At 39.5% G+C, this 19,543-nt stretch overlaps 2 protein-coding genes across 4 annotated transcripts; one reads left to right on the forward strand and one right to left on the reverse strand.

Moving 5' to 3' along the window:
• Window positions 1-33: 33 nt before the first annotated feature.
• Window positions 34-1,328, reverse strand: LOC118517725 (mpv17-like protein). Its single transcript, XM_036064176.1, has 2 exons — window positions 635-1,328; window positions 34-569 (listed from the first exon to the last, which is right to left on the reverse strand). The coding sequence occupies exons 1-2, from the start codon at window positions 744-746 to the stop codon at window positions 148-150; spliced, it is 534 nt and encodes a 177-aa protein (XP_035920069.1). The 5' UTR covers window positions 747-1,328; the 3' UTR covers window positions 34-147.
• Window positions 1,329-1,621: 293 nt separating this feature from the next.
• On the forward strand, window positions 1,622-19,488 carry LOC118517722 (rho GTPase-activating protein 26). 3 transcript variants are annotated; one of them, XM_036064170.1, is made up of 15 exons: window positions 1,622-2,386; window positions 8,754-8,911; window positions 10,047-10,220; window positions 12,509-12,626; window positions 12,843-12,940; window positions 13,364-13,487; window positions 13,564-13,661; window positions 13,970-14,146; window positions 14,222-14,335; window positions 14,405-14,636; window positions 17,020-17,125; window positions 17,201-17,416; window positions 17,487-18,530; window positions 18,609-18,688; window positions 18,753-19,488. In XM_036064170.1, the coding sequence occupies exons 1-15, from the start codon at window positions 2,212-2,214 to the stop codon at window positions 18,842-18,844; spliced, it is 3,006 nt and encodes a 1,001-aa protein (XP_035920063.1). In that variant the 5' UTR covers window positions 1,622-2,211; the 3' UTR covers window positions 18,845-19,488. The 3 variants fall into 3 exon arrangements, with proteins under 3 accessions (XP_035920063.1, XP_035920064.1, XP_035920065.1); XM_036064171.1 differs by having other exon boundaries at window positions 1,624-2,386; window positions 13,967-14,146; XM_036064172.1 differs by lacking the exon at window positions 1,622-2,386 and adding an exon at window positions 11,774-11,815 and having other exon boundaries at window positions 13,967-14,146.
• The last annotated feature ends 55 nt before the right edge of the window (window positions 19,489-19,543 follow it).

A 19,543-nucleotide genomic window follows, 5' to 3' on the forward strand; every position in this document is an offset into this window, starting at 1 on the left:
ACAGTATGGAAAGAAGTCAGCTACAAATACGCTTCGGAATCTGTTAAAGATTGTTTGCTCTTGGTTACTTTATTAACAACAAATGGAATTATTACTTCATAACAGTGGAACAATTGCCTTTGAGGCTAGCATTGTTATTGAGCATGGTCAGGCGTCTTCTGCTTCGTGCAAATCTTTCCTCTTAATGGATGCTAAAAACACTGTCCACAGAAAACTGCAGGCCGCAATAAATGGTACACGATTGCGTTCCGGGATGAAAGCGAAGTTGATTGTTTGAATAAACGGCCAGAAGGTCAATCCCACTGTGTACGTCTGGGGAAATTTTAACTTGACCTCCTGCACTGCTTCACCCGGTGTCATGCCTTCCGCCAGTGACATAATATACAGAAAGCTTACACCAGCGAACGGGCCGTACGTGCCTTGCTCTACAATTGCTTTGAACAAGGCCGTCCGTAAATTCATCGTAGGCCACATAATGGTCGAAATTTTAACCCAGCCGTAAACGGATGGAGCAACGTACAGTGCACCGTAGATTCCATACCGGACGCATTGACCGTAGTCGAACGTATCTGAAATAGAAAGATCGTCTTATGCTTGAAAGCAAACATCGTGTGCGTTTCGTGGGCATACTTACCATAGCGCCGTCCTTCCAAGCTCTGCTGTACAAGATTAGCCGTAGGCCAGAGAATAGAATAAGTGGCTATTCCACGAGCTAACGGATTGCTTAATCGTTTTATTAAAGCCATTTCAGGAAAGAGCAACACACATCTATGTGAATCCACGATGACTCTGCATCACTTCAATTCATTGAAGCAGATCTTGAATGAATGTACCGATCATAGCCTGGTAGAAAAACAGCATTATGGAATAAGTTGTTTACAACACGTGCTGACAGTTTATCAGTACTGCGGGGCGACCCAAAGCGCAGCTAGCGCGGAACATACGCCACTAGCATTATTATAGTGAAATTTCGATCCATATCTGCAAGTTCTATCCCAATTTACTTCGACAGCTCTTCTCCTCTCTCCTTGGAGCTAGAGCCTTTAACGTAGTGGATCACGCGTTGATCTCTGGGGCATTGTAGCAAAATTTAGCATCTGTTTTTCCTGAATTCAGTTCTCGTGAATCAACAAACTAGAATGTGTGATAATTCAGCTGTTTGGGTGGGTGGTGGGAGGGGTTTGCTATTTTGACATTGCACATATTCCGCGCCCTTACGTCATGCTGGCATGAATTCATATGAATACAAAAAAAGTGTGACCTTTGTGTAGATAAATAAGTTTTTCAACAATTAACAATATCCAGTAAGTTGAATATTGAACAACTATGGGACTTCAAACAGAGAGAGAATGTTTTTTTTTTCAAGTGAGATCTGACAGCAAAGGTTCCCGTTGCCAAAATGTCAAACGGAAGAAAATAATAATCTCCTCTATCAACCTTGTTCTGAACCAAATTCAACATGATACGCTGCGATGATTCGCACCATTGTATATTGTAGTGATTGAGCAACATGATATATAAACATTTTGCATTAAGTCTTTTCGCGTTTGTAGCCTTCCGAAAATTTGCTTTGAATTTCCTTGTGATTGTACGAAAACAAAACGTACACTGTGAATGTAAAACCCACAAAATAGTACACTGTGAAACTGTCAAATCGGCGGTATTGGGGCTAACCTTGCGATTGTTTTTTGTTCAATACACAAGTGATGACGCGCAGATTACATTTGCGTTTGGGTGTAATTGTTTTCCAGTGCAATAGGATACTGCGGTCAGTTTCGTGAAGCAAAACGATAATTCTGATAAGTTCTTCGAACGACGAGACAAATGAATAGCCTGGCAGAAACATTCTCGTTTGCAAGTGTTTGTGTAATGTAGCTCTTTCCTGCCGTACAGTAGCAAGCAGCTATCCCAATGGAAGAGGTTTGCTCGATTACTCATATATTCCAAACAATTGTGTGTGTTGAATGTGCTCCGTGAGTGCAGGTGTGATTATTGAATGAAAACAGCGGATTGATAATGCTTATTCGCTACATTTGTTCATCGTGGAACCATCATTAAGAGAGTGCAGCATACACTGTTACGTGGTACAAGGTAGTCTTGGAAAGAATGGCTTAACGTTGGAGTAGCTGGTGACACATTCCTTCGGAAGAACACTGAGTTGTACGTGTATCATATAAACGCGCGCGCGTGAGTGTGTGTGTGTGTGTGTTTATGTTGTTACCAGAGAAAATGGTAAAACTACAGCCCCTGGAATTCATCGACTGTTTGATTGACAGTCCAGATTTTCGCGAAAATCTAAACAAGCATGAGAAAGAGTTAGAAAAAACGAGTCAACAGATAAAACGCATAATCAAGGAAATCAAAGATTTGCTGGCTGCGGCGAAAAGTAAGTAATATTTACGGTATTGGCTTTTATTTTGATACACGTTTTCGTTCTTACACCTTTTTTCCTCGCTGCTCGCGTGGTTTAAAAATGTATGTGCTGGTTTTGTGATGAAAATGTACGTTCAAGCTTGATCACGCGGTTGAAAAAACTAGAATTCACATACCGTAAACACTTACCCCGCCCTCCACTTCCACTCACCCCTATGATCTTTGTCTAGACGAATCTTTTCAGTGACACCTATGGTGGATGTATTGCACGTACAGTGGCAAGCAAAACAATAAGGCCAACCGTGAATAAAATAGATACAACTGGAACAAGCATTTCGAATTTGTGCTGAAACGTTGGGAATAGTGTGGGTTTCTATTGTCATAATTTATTATTTAAGGAAGTAAAGAATTATTCCGGAAAATTCGGAAATGTTCTGAAAATCCGTGCGAAACAGATTTTTTTTTTTCATTCAAATACCTTAATGCCGGTTCACAAAAATCTGTCAATAAGTTAAGTTTCATTTGTGCCGGGATTGTTTAAGTAGCTAAGACTGCTAGGGTTGTAGCGAGTCATCGAAAAGAGATGCTTGAGGAACGATTGACCTCTCTAATTAGAAAAATGACGAAATGAAAATTATGACGAATTACTTAACATGTGATACAAGGACAACCTTAGTTTATGGGTTTGTCTGTTAGGGGGTCATAATTAGGACTAATAGCGCACTACAATCCAATTTTTGGTCCGTTTCAGTGGACAGAAACAGCAGGACCGGGGTTCAAACTCTCAACGTATATACGTAAGACTAAAGAGACAGTTATACATAAACAAATGGCAAATATCAAGTCAAGGAAAGTCAGGAATGGCAGACCGAGACCTTTCGACATTGTAGTGCCAAAGAAGACGAAGGGCATCTGATTTATTATTTATTTATTTATTTATTTCAATGTACGATTTCTTGGATAAGGTAGCAATACATAGTAATGGGCAATAGAATAAGACCACTTTTATATCCGATTTTAAAACTACTGCGCTGATGCGATGTGCTGAGCTATTGATGTTTCTTATTCTTCTTCTTTGGCCTAGTGACCTCTCAGGTTGTGCCTGCCATTTTTGGCTTACTAGACTTAAAAATACCACGCATTTGGATAGCCAGCCCTCATTACGGGGAAACGGTCCTGATTTGAACCCCGGTCCTACCATAGGAAGACTGGCGCCGTTGTGGCTTCTGTGGGGACGCCTGAGCGCCCAATGCTCGATGCTCCTGCTAAGCATAACCGCATCAAAATTAAAGTGTCATCAACAAATAATCTTTCTATATCTGTTTTGTTTTTGTTAAACAATCAAAATCATTGCGTCAGCATAAAAAACAACAAGTAGAAAAAATATTTTAGTAAAAAAGCTGTTTTAATGTTGAACAGTAAATTTGATGGTTTAACTTTTTTGGTGATCTTTTTCTATTTTCTGTTACTGTATATGTGTACTTTCTATTAGTGATGGGAAAAGTACCGAAAAATAAATAACGGAACGGTACCTGGTTTGCAAGAACGAGTACCGGTAACGAAACCCTGGTTACTTTGGACCTGTATGTGGAATAAAATGACTTGCCTTTTAGCAGAATTTTTTGTCCAATTTTAAAAGGTGAATGCGAAAAATCCGCACACTTTTTACGCTCGGGAACGAAAACCAAATCGTTATTTTTTTACTTTTTTTATTTTTTTATCGTTTGGTTAACAATTACCATTTAACTTTATTCTTACCATGGATTGAATATGGCAAAAGATGAATAAGTAAGAGGGAAAGGCAAATTATAGTCCTTGGCTGGGGGCTTATGAGGGTACGGTGGGGTGCGCAGAAATGTTTGACACTCCTCACGAACGTTGTGTGAATTCGTTAGCAGTTATTACTTCCTTACTTATCAGGCGCTACAACCGCTTTGCAACAATCCTCGATACCGCTCACGGTTTAGCGCCGTCGTCTGCCAATCCGTTATCCCGGCCGTTCTGGCGGACGCATCAACGCCATCACTCCATCTCAATTTGGGCCTACCACACCTCCTCTGTCCGTGTGGACGGCCTAAAAGGACTTTACGGGCTGGGTCGTCCGGTGTCATTCTCATGACGTGACCAGCCCACCGGAGTCTGGCGAGTCTAATTCGCTGTACGATGGTGAGATCAACGTACAGCTTGTAGAGCTCGTCATTGTAGCGACTGCTCCATTGTCCTTCCACACATACGGGGCCAAAAATTCTTCTGAGCATCTTCCTCCCAAACGCGGCTAAGAGGGCTTCGTCAGTTTAGGACAGAGTTCATGTCTATGAGGCGTATGTGAGTACTGGGCTATACATGTTCTGTACAATCCCAGCTTCGACCGTCGCGACAGGTATTTAGAGTGGAGAAGTTTCCTCAGGCTGTAGTATGACCGGTTGGCAGCCAGCACCCTTGCGCGTAACTCAACATCAATGTTGTTGTCGGTGCTGACTTTTGACCCCAGATAGGTGAAGTTTTGGAGGACTTCTAAGGTGCGGTCACCTATCTATACATCACCCCTGCGTAAATCAGTGTTTGTTAGCATGGCCGCTGGTGGTGCCACCATCATTTTGGTTTTCGCCTCGTTAATCTCCAACCCGAGGTTCTGTGCCGCACGCTCGATCCTTTGTTAAGCTTCTGCTACATAGGAGAGCCTCAAACCAATAAGCAGTTATTAACTTTATGTAAATCCAGATTTTTCCATGCAAAACAAAATTTAATTACACCCCTTCGCCGCTCGCCATATCACTTCGAATAAAGATTTTCTTAATCTTTCTGCATCTTGCTCGTTTTATTACCTGATCAATGAAATGATTGTTTAGTTGTTGTTAAATCATTGAAATATCCTGCCAAAAATTTCCCTATTACAAGTAGTGTAATTTACAAGCACACCTCTAGCACCATCGTATCAACAGACAGCAATAGACACGTACCAAAACATCGAACATCCTCAACTAGTACCTCAATAAAACCACCGCACTAGACCTAAACAACCACACCGCAATCTTCACTCATCCACAGCCGAGTATGCCCGGGATAAGACAAAAAATAGGGAGGAAATGTCTAATTAATTGTTGTTTTTCTGTCATTTCCATTGTGAATATGTCATACTTTAATTGTAAATAAGCAAATAAAAAAACAAGTAATTTACTTCTTTATTGCATGCATTTTGCCAGGTACAAGTAACGATCCGCGTTTCGTTACCGGGACATGTATTCGTTGCTCTCTCTGTTACTCGTGTGCGAGCCATATGATTTCTCTGTTGCTCTTAAGCGTTTAACCAGGTACTAGTAACGATCCACGTTTTCGTTACCGGGACAAGTAACTGGTCGTCGCCAGCGAAATTTTGTTTTCAAAACATCAAGTTGATTTTATTGAAAGTAAAAAATAAAATGAAAAAAATAAGATTTGTCTAAAAATTCTAACAAATTTCCAAACTCTTTCCAGCAATAGGGATAAACTTGTACCTGTTGTATCCAGGTATTTTGCATTTTTGAACCGGGTCAGGTGCGTTACATTATTGTATTTGTTTCGAACCACCAGGTCCAACGGTACATTCCCTTCACTACTTTCAATCTCATACAGTGAGGGACATTAAAATAAGTCTACCATATTTTATCGCTGTAAACAGCGAGACACTTGTTTTCTGACCAGAGGAATGCTGTATATAAAGTTCTTACATTTTCCGTCACTGTAGGAGATCCACGAAACGGCGATTAGATACCTTCACTGTTAGCCAGGATCTGGTTTAATTTAGAAAAGATAGGTCCAATGGTTTCCCCTTCCGAATCTTCGATGGACTTATCATTCGCCATTTTTCCTGATGCATATCCTTGGTTATAGCAAGGGGCCTTAGAATCTATATTCTAGGCATAAGCTGATATTTACAAGCCTGATAAACCTGATTACGTCGTAATAGTTTTATCCTGGTTATCCTGGTCATGTGCAGCATTGAAATCGACGAAAAGATAGTGAGAGTGTAACTGTCGTACAGCCCCACTTCTACAAGATTTGGCACATGTTAAAATCTGGTCAATCATTGATTTGTCGTTTCAATCAATAGCATCTTATAGTATCAGAAAATAATTTTTGTCAACAATCCTCGACTATTTGACAGTTCAAAATATAAACAAATAGCTCTTTTGCGATGTGCTTTGTAGAAAAGAAAGCAAGATAGATTACAGCATTGTGAGTGCTGCGACCAAAATGTAATATAAATGTGAAGGAGAGGGTACAAAGCAGACCAAGGGCCAATCAAAACCTAGAAAATTGAGTGGTGAAAATGGTGGGCCAGGACTCTAATTTGTTTGACCTGAACAGTATTGAAATAAAAAAAAATGGTGGCTAGTGTAATCTACGACACCGAATTGGCCGGAAAAACGATTCAGAGAAGGTTGGAACGTATGATTTTCCTTATACGAGGTCCATTATGGGGTGGTTCAGGCACACATAATCGCACAGCAAGCTTATACTAAGCTCTACCTCTTTCGATATGTACGAGACTCCTTGAAAGCTCAGGCCGTTGTCTACTGAGCTAAGAACCTATTTAGTTTACTTATACTACACCGTTCCTGATGTGCCTTCCATGCTATTTAGGTGGGAGACATTTCATTCCCAAACTTATGTGGGATCGGCTTAGGGGGGATCGACTGTCCTTATTATAAGCGGGCTCGGTAGAGAAAGAAAAAGCTAAGCTTAGCTGTGTTAGCTAAGAGCCGGAGCCTTTCCGAATTCCGCTCAAGGCCAAACGATGTGTTCAACGCCCTGGTATCCAATGCTACAGCTACTAACCATGACAGATATCAAATATTGCCTATACGTTGAAGATGTGCTTGCAGCGCATAGTGGTTCGACATAAGTCTTGACATCATGCGAATGAACGCACGATCTTTCGGGAGCCCGGCGGCAATAACCCTCTAGTTGGAGATTAATTGCTAACAAACACTGATGTTGAGCTATTTGCAAAGGTGCTGGCTACCAATCGGTCATACTACATCCTATGGAAATTTCTTCTCTCAAAATATGTTTTGCAGCAGACAAAGCTAGAACTATATAAAACTTATATAGTCCCAGTGCTCACATAAGTTTGTGAAACATTGAAGCCTCGAAACACGAAGCCTTCTTAGCCGCGTTCGAGAGAAATATGAATACAATGAAAGAGTCACTACAATGATGAGCTCTACGAACTGTACTGTGATCTCTCAACCGTTCAGCGAATTTGACTCGCGTCGTGTGATGGCTGGCTTAGCTGGTCGTGTGATGAGAATGGCTAACTAACTATCTAACCGGACAACTAAGAAGAGGCATGTTAGGCCCAATTTCAAGCCCAAAAGGCTGGCGTTGAAGCATCCTCCAGAACGGCCGGGATAATAATGGTTTGGCAGAAGACGGCGCTTAACCATGAGCTGTATCGAGGATTATTGCTGTCAGCCAAAACCGAGAAACGGTTGTTCTTAGCAGGCTTGATAGTAGTCAGTATTTTTGCTCAACACACTACACTGCACTTGCGATTGCATATCCATATACAGACAAACGATCGAACCCATTCCTTGTTGGGCTTTGACAACGTTGTTGTCAAATCCTTCGTGACGAGACAATATCGTGACGTGACTTTACGCACAAGTCTCTTTACCGACTTTGGTGGTAAGTAAGTGGATTTTCTTTTTGACAGTTGCCGACTCAAAAGTCAGTGTTTGATCCAAAATCATCAAAAGACAACCAAGGTCTTGTTCAATGGCATCAAGACTTATCAGGCTTAATGATGCCAAGTAGTTAGAAAGTCAGATTTGATTCCCGGTCGTGCCGTGCGAGTTATTTCAACTCACTTGTGAATTAATTCTCCATGCCGAATAACAACTCACTCACTGCGTTTTAACTCACTCATGAGTTAAATAACTCATTGCTGATTTAACTCTCCGTGCTAACTAGCCACTCACTCACTACGTTTTACATCCGTACAATATAAGTGGCTTTGCAAGAGGCATATGGAAAATGGATGATAATAAAAATTAAATCATAATATCAGCGTATTGGAATTTTATTCCAATACAATGCTTTATTTTTATTTTTTGCTTTGGAAGTACTGCCTTTGGTCTACCATGATTTTTGGTTTATTGACATGAGCTGGATAGTACAACGCGGCGAGTCCAGCGGAAGGGTCGCCAACCTGCACGGGTTTCGATATCGAACCCATCGTGTTAGCAACTGGTGCCGCTACAAACATCATCACCGGCACACCATACAGAATACTAAATATATATAATATGTTGCGTGTCATCCAGTGGTGCACAACCTTCTAACGATAATCCTGATGTCTTATTTAATAATCTTTTCTTTTTTCCTTTTCTCTTAAGGTCTTTCACGAGCGCAGCGCACCTTGTCCAAAAGCTTAAAAGAATTCAATTTTGAATGCATAGGCTCCACACAGACCGATGATGAACAGGTTATAGCGGATAGTTTGAAACAATTTAGCAAACTTATATCATCTATTGAGGAAGAACGTGATAATATGGTAAGTAAAAGAATATATTTTCAAATAAAATTTTTATTTTTCCCTTGCTTAAAATTGTTGAGATGACGTCAGGCGAATGAAGTGTAATGAGTTACAGTCTAGAGGCAAACCAACCAACCAAGCTTGTGCACTCTCGAGAACAACAAGCAAGTGGTCCCATTCCGATAGCATCCTATCGATGATGGATTGATTGTTTTATTTTGTTTGACCCAATCCACTGCATTTCGGGCATTTACTGATAAAAAATGTTAACATGAAACGTATGGGTTATGTGTTATGGTTTTGAATCGGTAAGAAAGAAGATAAAAGAAGATAAAAATAAATAAACAATATGTCTGAGATAGAGGCTGTCAAAAATGCGATTTGTTAGAACTCGTCCACACGAATCCACACGAGTCCACACATCTATTCGCATAGTAGCGCGTAGATAATTTTCCTACTGTGAAGCTTTTTTTCTACCGTAAAGATTCGAGCAAATCCATGAATTTATGCGTTGCTGCCGTTGTTGGCAACACATGTTCTGTTCATATGGACGGTATATAGGGGGACTTCTCGTGCTGGGTTGTTCGGTGTCATCATCTTCACATGAACAGGTCCACCCATAATTGGCGAGTCTAGCTCGCTACACGATGATGAGATTACGGCTCCTCCATTGTCCTTCTGAGCATCTCCCTCTCGAACGCATCTAAGAGGGTTTCGTCAGTTTTCAACAGCGTCCACGTTTCAGAGACGCATGTAAGTATGGGCTTCTGTATAGTCCTAGCTTCGCCTATTCTAGTAGGTGTCTCGAATGGAAAAGTTTTCTCAGGCCGTGGTATGACCGGTTTGCAGCCAGCACCCATTCTGGTAACTCAACATCTATGTTATAAGTGCAGACTTTTGAGAGTATCAAAGCCCTCGTGGCAGTTATCATTTGTTCATTCCCGCTGCAGGTGCTGGTAGTGTAGATACCAACTTTGATTATAGTATTTCCGTAGTAATGTATGATTGCTTTATAATTGAACAGCGGCGCCCAAAAAGTACACATTATTGGGCGAATTACCCGCACCCCAAAGCATGTCTTCATTAAATGAATTGTTGAGTGTGCTTTACTAATTATAACCTTTCTCAATTATTTTCTCTAACAACTGTTCAGCTTGATCGTGCCCATGAGCAAATATTATTGCCCTTGGAAGAGTTTCGGAAGCTTCATATTGGTGGTGTAAAGGAAAACAAAAAAAAGTATGACAAGAAAACAGCAAAATTCTGCCAGGCCCAGGAAAGGTTCCTTAATATGTCTTCAAAGAAATCTTCTCCTGCCGTTATTGAGGTGAGTACATTGAGTGTAACATTTAAGCGTGGTAGCTTAAACTTACGCGCATAGAAATAGCGACCCACCACCATCGAATACGCACAAGCGAAAATTAACGAAACCTAAACATAAATGACCACCAAAGGTTTTTCATAAAGTGTAAAAGAATATCATTATTATGCATTGCTAGTTTTCGAAAATTAAAAGAAAAAACTTGCAGCGTAGCATCAAAATATTCCGGGGGACGCCAAGAGATTTCCAAAATCCGTTACCCGCTAAGGACGTGTTATGGATCTACCAACTCAGCAATTTCGGCATTTAGAGAAAATTGCTATCGCTTCGAACCAGCAAAGGGCTGGTGTAATCTCAAACCATTTCGAGAGCTCGTTCGAATATTTGCTACTACCACCAATATCTGTGCCGGTGGCGGCTCCATGCCGGCTTGCGCCAAACACTCCTACTAGCTAGGGGTTTCATCGCAGGGTTGGTCAGGCCTCCGATGCGCTCTACTGCTAGCGGCAATGTATAGGCAAGCGAATTGAGCGCCATTGATTCTAACTATCGGTAACTACTAGGAGCGAAGGTGTTCCTGTAGTGATGGACAAACATTACAATATTTACAAACAGACGAGCGAATTTATATACGCGTTTGTACTAATGGCGGTAGTCAGTTTTTCTTCTTCCTTGGCACTACAACCTCGAGAGGTCTCGGCCTGCCATTTCTGGCTTTCTGTGACTTAATTTTACCCCTAGTAAAGTAGTCAGCCTTACGCACGGGGAGGCGGTCTGGATGGGATTTGAACCCCGGTCCTGCCATGTGGAGACCGGCGCCGCTGTCGCCTCGGCCACTGAATCGCTCCAAGCGGTAGACAGGTAACCCGGGCCATAATTAGTAGCGCCCTCTAAATGTGAGATTTCAAACCGGGATAAAACGCGTAAAGAGGATCGACGACTTCTAATTGGAGTCATTCGTTAACAATAAGTTCATTTTTACGATTTAAAAAAATACAGTCTGAACAGTAGATAATATCTCACAGTAAAGGACTGATGACGATCGACGCTCGATCAATCATATCTCTCCGAGTCTTGGACAAAAGACACTTGCAAAGGCCTGCACTTGCTAACGGCTGATAGATTTTTCTGACAATCCTGAATCGGTGGCTTTTGAATTATTTTGTCACCAAGAATTTGGATTAATTGATCTCAATCGAAAAAAATATCTGAAATCACCATTTATTTTATGTCCGACATGTCAAAATGCCAGCTTACTTCCATAGGAAAATGAAAACAAGAAAAATATTTTGGAAAAATTATATTTAGTTTTTCTTATTGTTTTGTTAGCTTTAGCTTTGTTTTGTCATCGCCATCCAAGGTGGGTCTATTTTGTAATGTAGTTTTTAATTTTAAAGTATTTGAATTGAAATAAAATTTTAAATTGCTTGTTTGTGTTCAAATCAACGGCTCATCTAGATGACCAGTGTGACACCTGGATCCAAAGTTGTTTGAAAATATGATTGAAAAATATATTTATAGTAATTATGGTCCTTTATCACTTCTTGTATTTTTTAAAGTAATTGACAACAACAAAACGTTGCCGAAAAAAAAGCTTTTCCGTAAGTGTTCCGATAGTTATGTTCCAAGTTGGAGTTTCGATCATAGTGAAAATAGTTGCAATAATGTGTGTGTGTGTGTGTGTGTGTGTGTTTGTGTAAAAATATGCAAAAATGATCAAAGTACGATTTTTGGTTTTTTAAAACAATAGAACATTATTTTTACACTCCACATTATGTTTTATTTTAATATAAAAAAGGTGTTTGTATATTTCTGTTATGAACTGTAAAATACTTAAGCAGATTGTGATGCGCACAAGATAAAAGAAACATATACGAAGGTTTGCATCACTAGCACCTGATTGATAGTGTAGAAAGAGGCGCTTATTCGTAGAACTGTGGGCTTACATCTTTGCCATAAATGCCATTTTACACTTACTAATTGTAATGATAACACTAATTCTTAAAAAATTTGATAAATCTATACTCCTGGCGTCTACAGTATCACTCCTGTCGTCTATAGTATAATAGACCTTCCGTACGCGATACATGCATATCTATTTGAAAGGAACAATCATACACTATTTTTATACAACACAAGTACTAGAAATTCATTCACAGGATGGACTGTGTACAATACACAATCGGCAATCGTTCGCAACCAATTTCGTATCCCAAACTTAGTTACCTTAAGAGCGACAATAACACCTTCTCGTGACTCTTTCTGTAATTAATGTTTCCATTTTATAATTCCAGGCAGACGCATCTTTAGGAATGTTGGAAAGGGAATATCTCAGAGAATCTTTGAGCTACGTTTTGAGCATACAAGAAGTCCAGGAACGAATAAAATTTGAGTTCGTGGAGATCATATTAAGTGAGTACAAATGTATTTAAATAGATAGGAAATGTTGCTATTTTCGGCCGAGCTCACCCGTCATGAGGTGCGCTAGCACGATTTGGAGAAGGAAATGTCTTCAAACCGATGTAAATTATATTCTTTTTTTGTAATCTAGTTCTAAGCAATACGGCCAGGCCGTTCTTGATGAACAAAACAAAACTATTTACTATTTATTACTTTCCCTTTATCTAGGATTCATATCTGATTGGCTAGTTTTCTATCATCTGGGGCATGAAGTTGCGGAGGACGCTAAGGATTACTTATCAGATCTGCAACTAAAAGTCCAGAAAGTGGGTATTATCACTAAGGAAGTTTGATCATTGTGTTGCATTTCACTATCCCAATTACACAGTTATACATTGAAAACACTTTTCTCTTGGTCGATCAAACCTTGGTCTTACAACCAGCAAAACCATGCATATTTTTAATAAGTCATATTTATTATGTGTGCATGCTTGTACACCGGTTAATATTTGGTGCTATCAAGTGTTTTTTCTTTGGCACAGGTGCTAAATATGACATAAAGTAGTAATGGAGACCATGAAAACGAATTTCTTTAAAACACGCTAATAATTTAATAACCCTCGGTATTCTCATATCTGTGGATGATTCTGGTTGAAAGATGCATGTGAAAGAAAAGTGCTTTTTGATATTAAATAACTTCATGAGTAAAATAACTATATGGCTGTGATTAACGTTAGTCTGTTTTCTAGACTCGCGAAAATTTCGACGAAACTCGACAGAAAGCGCAAGAGTTAAAAAATAAATACATGGACAGTAAGCTAAAGCCAGAAAGCGAATATACAAAGCAAGGATATCTTTATTTGATGGAAAAAAGTAAGACACTCTCATCATGATTCACGCAAATGGTTTTGCATCTTTCATCACCGGCCGCTATATTTATTATTCGTAGAATTTACTGTCGTCACATGGTCGAAATTTTACTGCACATACAAGAAACAAACCAGGGAGTTTTCCATGTTACAGTACAATCAGATGTCTGGACGCACAGTAAGTTATTATACATTGCAAAAACCGTCATCACCTCGTCACTGCGCCGTTTTCTATGTTTTTTGTTAGTTCATCTTAAGCGTTTATCCTTCATAATGTTATGTTATTTTCATAATGTGCAATCTGGTTATGCTGTTGAACCATAATAATTGGTCATTCATTTCGGCCACATGAACGTTAACGTCAAATCGATTGTGAACATAGAAAACGTCCAAAATACTAGGTGTCTGGTTTGGCTTTGTCCTAATGCATATGTATGACATTGATTTTATAATCTTAATTTTTTTCCATCTCTCTCCAAACAGCAACAAACAAATCCTGAAACTTTCACACTTGCATCGTGCACAAAAAAAATAACAGAATTTGAAAAACGGTACTGTTTTGATGTGATTTTTAACGAACGAAATTCAACGACATACACTTTCCAAGCGCTTAGTGAAGACGACATTAAAGCTTGGATAGATGCAATGGATGGCAAAGAATCAGTAAGTAGAAATAGTAAATTAAAGTAAATACTTTGGTACTGTGACGATAGCAAGAAAAACTTCATTTTGTTGCAGGCAAATTTAACGTTATTAACAAAATACAGTGAAGATAGCACCCTGGACGATGTGGGATTCGCCTTCATTAAAAGATGCATTGATCTGCTGGAAAGTCGAGGACTGGAAGAAGAGGTACCTCCTCGGAACCAATTATATACATTTTAACATCCAACTTTTATACTGTTTCATGATTTATTGCAGGGATTGTATCGGATTGGTGGTGTTAGTACGAAGGTGACAAAGTTGCTGCAAATGGGACTGGACCGAAAAAAGACTGAGAAAGATCGTCTTAGCTTTTTTAACGATGAACAAATGGGTTATAGCGATATTTTGGAAAGCAAAACAATAGCAAGTGCACTCAAACAGTATCTTCGCAATTTAAGTGAACCACTAATGACGTTTCGTTTGCATCATGCCTTTATATCAGCGGCTAGTAAGTATCAGTTTTTGAAAAATAATGTTGTACGATAATTCTTTGTGCTTGTGGTTCCTATTTATGCTCATCCATTTATCCACTTTACTTATTTATGTTATTTGTGGCATCGCGTGTCTATTATTGTTGCTAATTTCCTTATACTCTATAAGATCTGGATACTCGAAGTTAGTCGAAACCCCACTTAGTAACACGAAATGACACAAAGTCTACGCACGCTACTATAAATCTAATTCACCACTTTGTATTAAGCACCGTACGCATGAATGCGACGGCCTAGCCGCTTCCTCTCTTTAACCAACAGAAGAATATCAAACACACAACGGAACCGATATACAGATCGTCTGTTTTCGGGAGTATAGTTTAAAAACAAAACCGGAATAACAATCCATAAAACCGTTCAAAAAGCGAGTTACCTAGAGTGTTTTATGATGTTTTTCCCCTTGCTTGTCCTATTCTTAAGCAGGTGACTGCTATTCCTGTTTGTTGTATGAAATTATCCATCAAAAAATTATTTAGGTGTAAGTAATTGTTGTGAGGCGGTCCGGTCCAGTGGTCGACCAAGGCAGGACCACGGATCAAATCACGTCCAGACCGTCCCCCCGCAGCGAGGACTGATTAACCCCTAAAATAATATCAGTTTGAAAATAATCTTGGCAACGTTCAAATTGAAGTTTGGGCTGCATGAGCTGCTGTTTGATATCATCGAAAAAGAGAAAAATAGCGCATCCAGAAAACCATGAATTCGTCCAAAATTTTATTCTAAAACAACTTTCTAAATCGTACATATCCTGCCGCAACGTTACTTCACTACACATTTACGAACTACAACGAAATGTCATATAAATGGAGTGTCGCTTTGCTGTAAATAATTGATCTTAGTCCACAGCAATTCGACCAGCCGGCCACAAACTATGTAATGGGAAGCGCGTGCATTGGGCAGCACTTATTAGAGGGATCCAAAGAGCACTGCAAATTATTAACGATATGCACCGTTAACAATGAGTGACAAGTTAATAAGTGATTAGTAATGAAGAGTAATGGAAATTGAAAACTAAGCAGATAATAGCTCATCATCATGTAAAGGGAATAAAAGGGTTATAAAAATGACTTTCAGACCAATTACAATATCTATGCCTTGACTCGTCGGACCACCTTGGTTGCAAAAGCACGAACCATCACGAAAAGGGAGGAGTCACAGGTTCAGTTTTGTGTATGCAGCATCATTGCATTCCCCTTTCTAATTCATAATCCTCCGTTCTCTTCATAATGTCATAGGATCAGGAATCATAGGAAATCCATTATAAATCATGCATTGATGTGTAGGATTTGATTTCCACGATTTGACTAACGAAGTTTTCAACTGTTTACCAAGTGCGTCGATCACAAGTAAATTAAATTTTAAGTTTTACCGCTCATTAAAGAGCAATGATGTTATTGCCCGACTGTCTGCACCCCTTTGGGTAAAAATATGTACAAACTAGATTCTCTCGCGTGTAGTCAGTTTGAGGTTATAAGCTCAGTTCATTGCAACTGTTTATCTTTCGTTAGGTATAAGAATCGAGATAGCAAGTCTTATGGACAGCCGGATAAAGAGGCAAATAATATGTTGTAACAGTGGGTTGTTTTGTTCTATAACAGAAAATCTCTTTAGAGCAAGTTCAACAAGGAGTATTTTTCAACAAAAAAAGGGATTTGTTCTGCGTTAGCATAAGATATTTAGGCTGGTGCCATTTTTCGGCGGTATACGACTAGTCCTACAAACCACGTATGGGATTTGACGGATGAGGTCGGATGACAGTTTGATTGCAAGTTGCTACATCGAATAAAAATACAGTAAACTTCTACGATAGGAATGATCAAAGAAGAGCAATAAGATACCAGCTAGGGATTTTTGCTTACTTTTTGGTGTTTGGATTGTTATTCGGGTTTTTTCGGATTCCTGGGCTGGGGACTTACCCCGTGTATCCGGACCTATTTACCTCGTTTTGATGATCATGATGATGAAAAAAGATCATGACAAAAAGGAATAGTACGCATACGCATATTAAATTGTTTAATCAATTTATTCAACGCCTCTGAGCCTTTTCATATTGTTAGCAGAAACATACCTTCTTTTAGCCATGATTCGTCTTGCTGGCCTGGTCGTATTTCTTAAAACAATTCAAGTTCGAAACATTTTCAACAATAATGTACATTTTATTATTAGTAAAATGAATGAAAATATTGATGTCGATTTATTATGCGGAAAAAGTTGTGCTCACATTACTAATTTTAGTAGATAGACGTGCGTTCATTAGCTATGTAGAATATATGTATAACATGACTTTTATTTCAAACTATTCTAAGATCTGTGCAAATTTACTCATATTTTTTCCCCCAGAACAAGACACTCGTTTGCAACGCATCAACGAAGTCCACCAATTGGTATATAAATTACCCAAAAACCGGTTGGAAATGCTGGACTTGGTTATTCGACATTTGAAAACGTAAGCATATGCTGCATTTATGTATACATTTGCGTTAAATAATCACACCACAATTCTGGTTGCGCGTTTACACAGGGTTTCATTAAAGAGCGATAGAAATAAAATGTCAGTATTCAATTTGGGGGTCGTGTTTGGTCCTACTTTACTGAGAGCTGCTGAAGAAACTGTTGCCGCAATACTTGATATAAAATTCAACAACGTCATCATCGAAATTTTAATTGAAAATTATGACAAAATTTTTAAGAACATACCATCCACCCTAGCGGGCGGCGGCGCTGGAGAATCGTACATGTAAGTAGCATTGTGTCCAGTAATTTTACGTTTTCTCACAGTTCATTATATTGTTTGATCATGTCCGCAGGTCGCAATCCAACAAAAGCCCACTCTTTCACCGCCCGGACAGCAGGGGAAGTGGTGTTATTGAAAACAAAGCCGGAAGCTCGGGAACCATTGGAGGAAACCATAGCTATTCGAAGGAACGTACTTCACATGCCGTCCATGCACAAACGCAACCTGTGGTTCGTGTTGTTGCTAAATCGAATTACACCGAGCCTATTATGTCCTCTAGCTTACAGCACATACCGAACGGTATACAGTCGCTATACAGCAAAGGCACCAATCACTATCCGACCTATGAAGCTAAACCGACTATTATTTCCTCAATTATCGGTGAAGCTGCGGCACCTTCGCTAGCTCACAGAGACCAGAGCATGCCACATCACTTAAAGTCTAGTGCCGATTCCTCTCCAAGTCACTACCACGGGCCACTCCACACCATCGACAAGGTCCCGATTGGATATCACAATGTGTCGGCGGGAAATGCTACCGGCGGCTATCTTCAACAGCCAACCCCATCGTTTTCACAAAATTCTTCCTTATCTGGAATGAATAGCATGGCCAACTGCGACACGGCCATGTCGCATGGAGTGTACAGCCGTGTGACTACATTAGGCAATAGCGATTCGAATCTAGCTAGCTCTCGCAAAGAGCTGTCAACGTATGAAAAAATCAACTCTACAAGCAGTTCGGCTGAATCTGTATGCTCTTCGCCAGGCGGTGTCGTTGCCGGTAGCGCGTTGTCGACGTTAAGAAGCCATCGCGGCGGAACCTGGGGCGAATATAATAGTGCTGCAATTGGCAATAAGAGCGTTGTACAGTATGATAGTGCCGGAGCGAGTAACAATAATCGCACAGTCATCTCCCCGTTAACGACTGTGGTAAACGTTGTGGAAGAGTCTGACAATTCCGCTAGTCCTAGTTACTGTAGGCCAAAGAAAACTCAGCGTATTAAAGACTATGGCCGAAATCGTCAGTTACCGCGAGTTCAGCAACAGATATCGCTAGCTCAACAGCAATATTTACAACAGAAGCAGGGGAAACAATCGTTAACAGCACGGGAGGACATGTAAGTGTAAAATATGCTGCCGGCATTAACGTGCACGTGCGACAATTGCTTATATACTATGTTTGCTCATTTATCTAGACGAGTCCGTACACTGTACGCCTGTTTAGCAGAGAATGATGGAGAACTATCGTTCGAACCGAACCAAATCATAACGAATGGTATGTACATTAGTAGAGGTATGTGGGGTTTACTTTATCAACTTGATTCCCTTTACCGTTTCAGTTCGTCGATCAAATGAACCGGGATGGTTGGAAGGTACGCTTAACGGAAAGTCTGGACTAATACCAGAGAATTATGTAGAAATTTTAAAATAATTTATCTTGCATACTCTCACGACTTACAAAGACAAAAAAAAACACACACACACACAAAAACCACGCGCATCTTTACGCAGAACACAATTGATAAGTAATAGAATACAAACAAAAAACATTCATAAAATTTTATCGCTAAAATAACTAGGAATGTAAAAATGTAACATTCTCCCCTTTTGAGACATAATTATCGTCTAATACCAACGAAGTCGTAACTGTACATTCCAAACCAAATGCCAATAGGAGGTATTCTACAGAAGTGAATATATACGCAACGATTTTAACAAGTAATTAATGAAACAACAAATACAAATACATAAAAGCATATGTATTGTAAAGGACACCAAAACGAAACCTTTTTTTACGACGAATGTATTTTTGTATTATCTTCTTCTTTGCTACTACATATCTTACGATAAACTCTATAAATCCCCCACTTGGAATCAGTCATTCGCGCACTGTTCTGGCATGAAAAAAAAACAAACTTTAATTTACGCTGTATTGTGTTGAGGATATTCCGCGTCAAAAGAGTTAGGCAATTAAGGCATTATTATCTAGAATCTAGTTGATACTGGCTTGCGGTCTATTTAGATACCATAATTAATAACAAAAAACGATAAATTGCTGTCACCGTTGCTGTGAAATATGTTATTCCTTCATCCTAATTGTACACAGTTACAGGTTTAGTTTCCGAGTTAC

Source organism: Anopheles stephensi, chromosome 2, assembly GCF_013141755.1.
Source record: "Anopheles stephensi strain Indian chromosome 2, UCI_ANSTEP_V1.0, whole genome shotgun sequence".
Classification (NCBI taxonomy): Eukaryota; Metazoa; Arthropoda; class Insecta; order Diptera; family Culicidae; genus Anopheles; species Anopheles stephensi.

Bases quoted from the DNA above. Each gene is read 5' to 3' on its own strand.
- LOC118517725 (XM_036064176.1), bottom strand. From the start codon at position 746: ATGGCTTTAATAAAACGATTAAGCAATCCGTTAGCTCGTGGAATAGCC. The intron at 570-634 runs GTAAGTATGCCC...TTTCTATTTCAG, and splicing joins CTTGGAAGGACGGCGCTATG to ATACGTTCGACTACGGTCAA.
- LOC118517722 (XM_036064171.1), top strand. From the start codon at position 2,212: ATGTTGTTACCAGAGAAAATGGTAAAACTACAGCCCCTGGAATTCATC. The intron at 13,488-13,563 runs GTAAGACACTCT...TATTATTCGTAG, and splicing joins TCTTTATTTGATGGAAAAAA to AATTTACTGTCGTCACATGG. The intron at 18,531-18,608 runs GTAAGTGTAAAA...TCATTTATCTAG, and splicing joins TTAACAGCACGGGAGGACAT to ACGAGTCCGTACACTGTACG.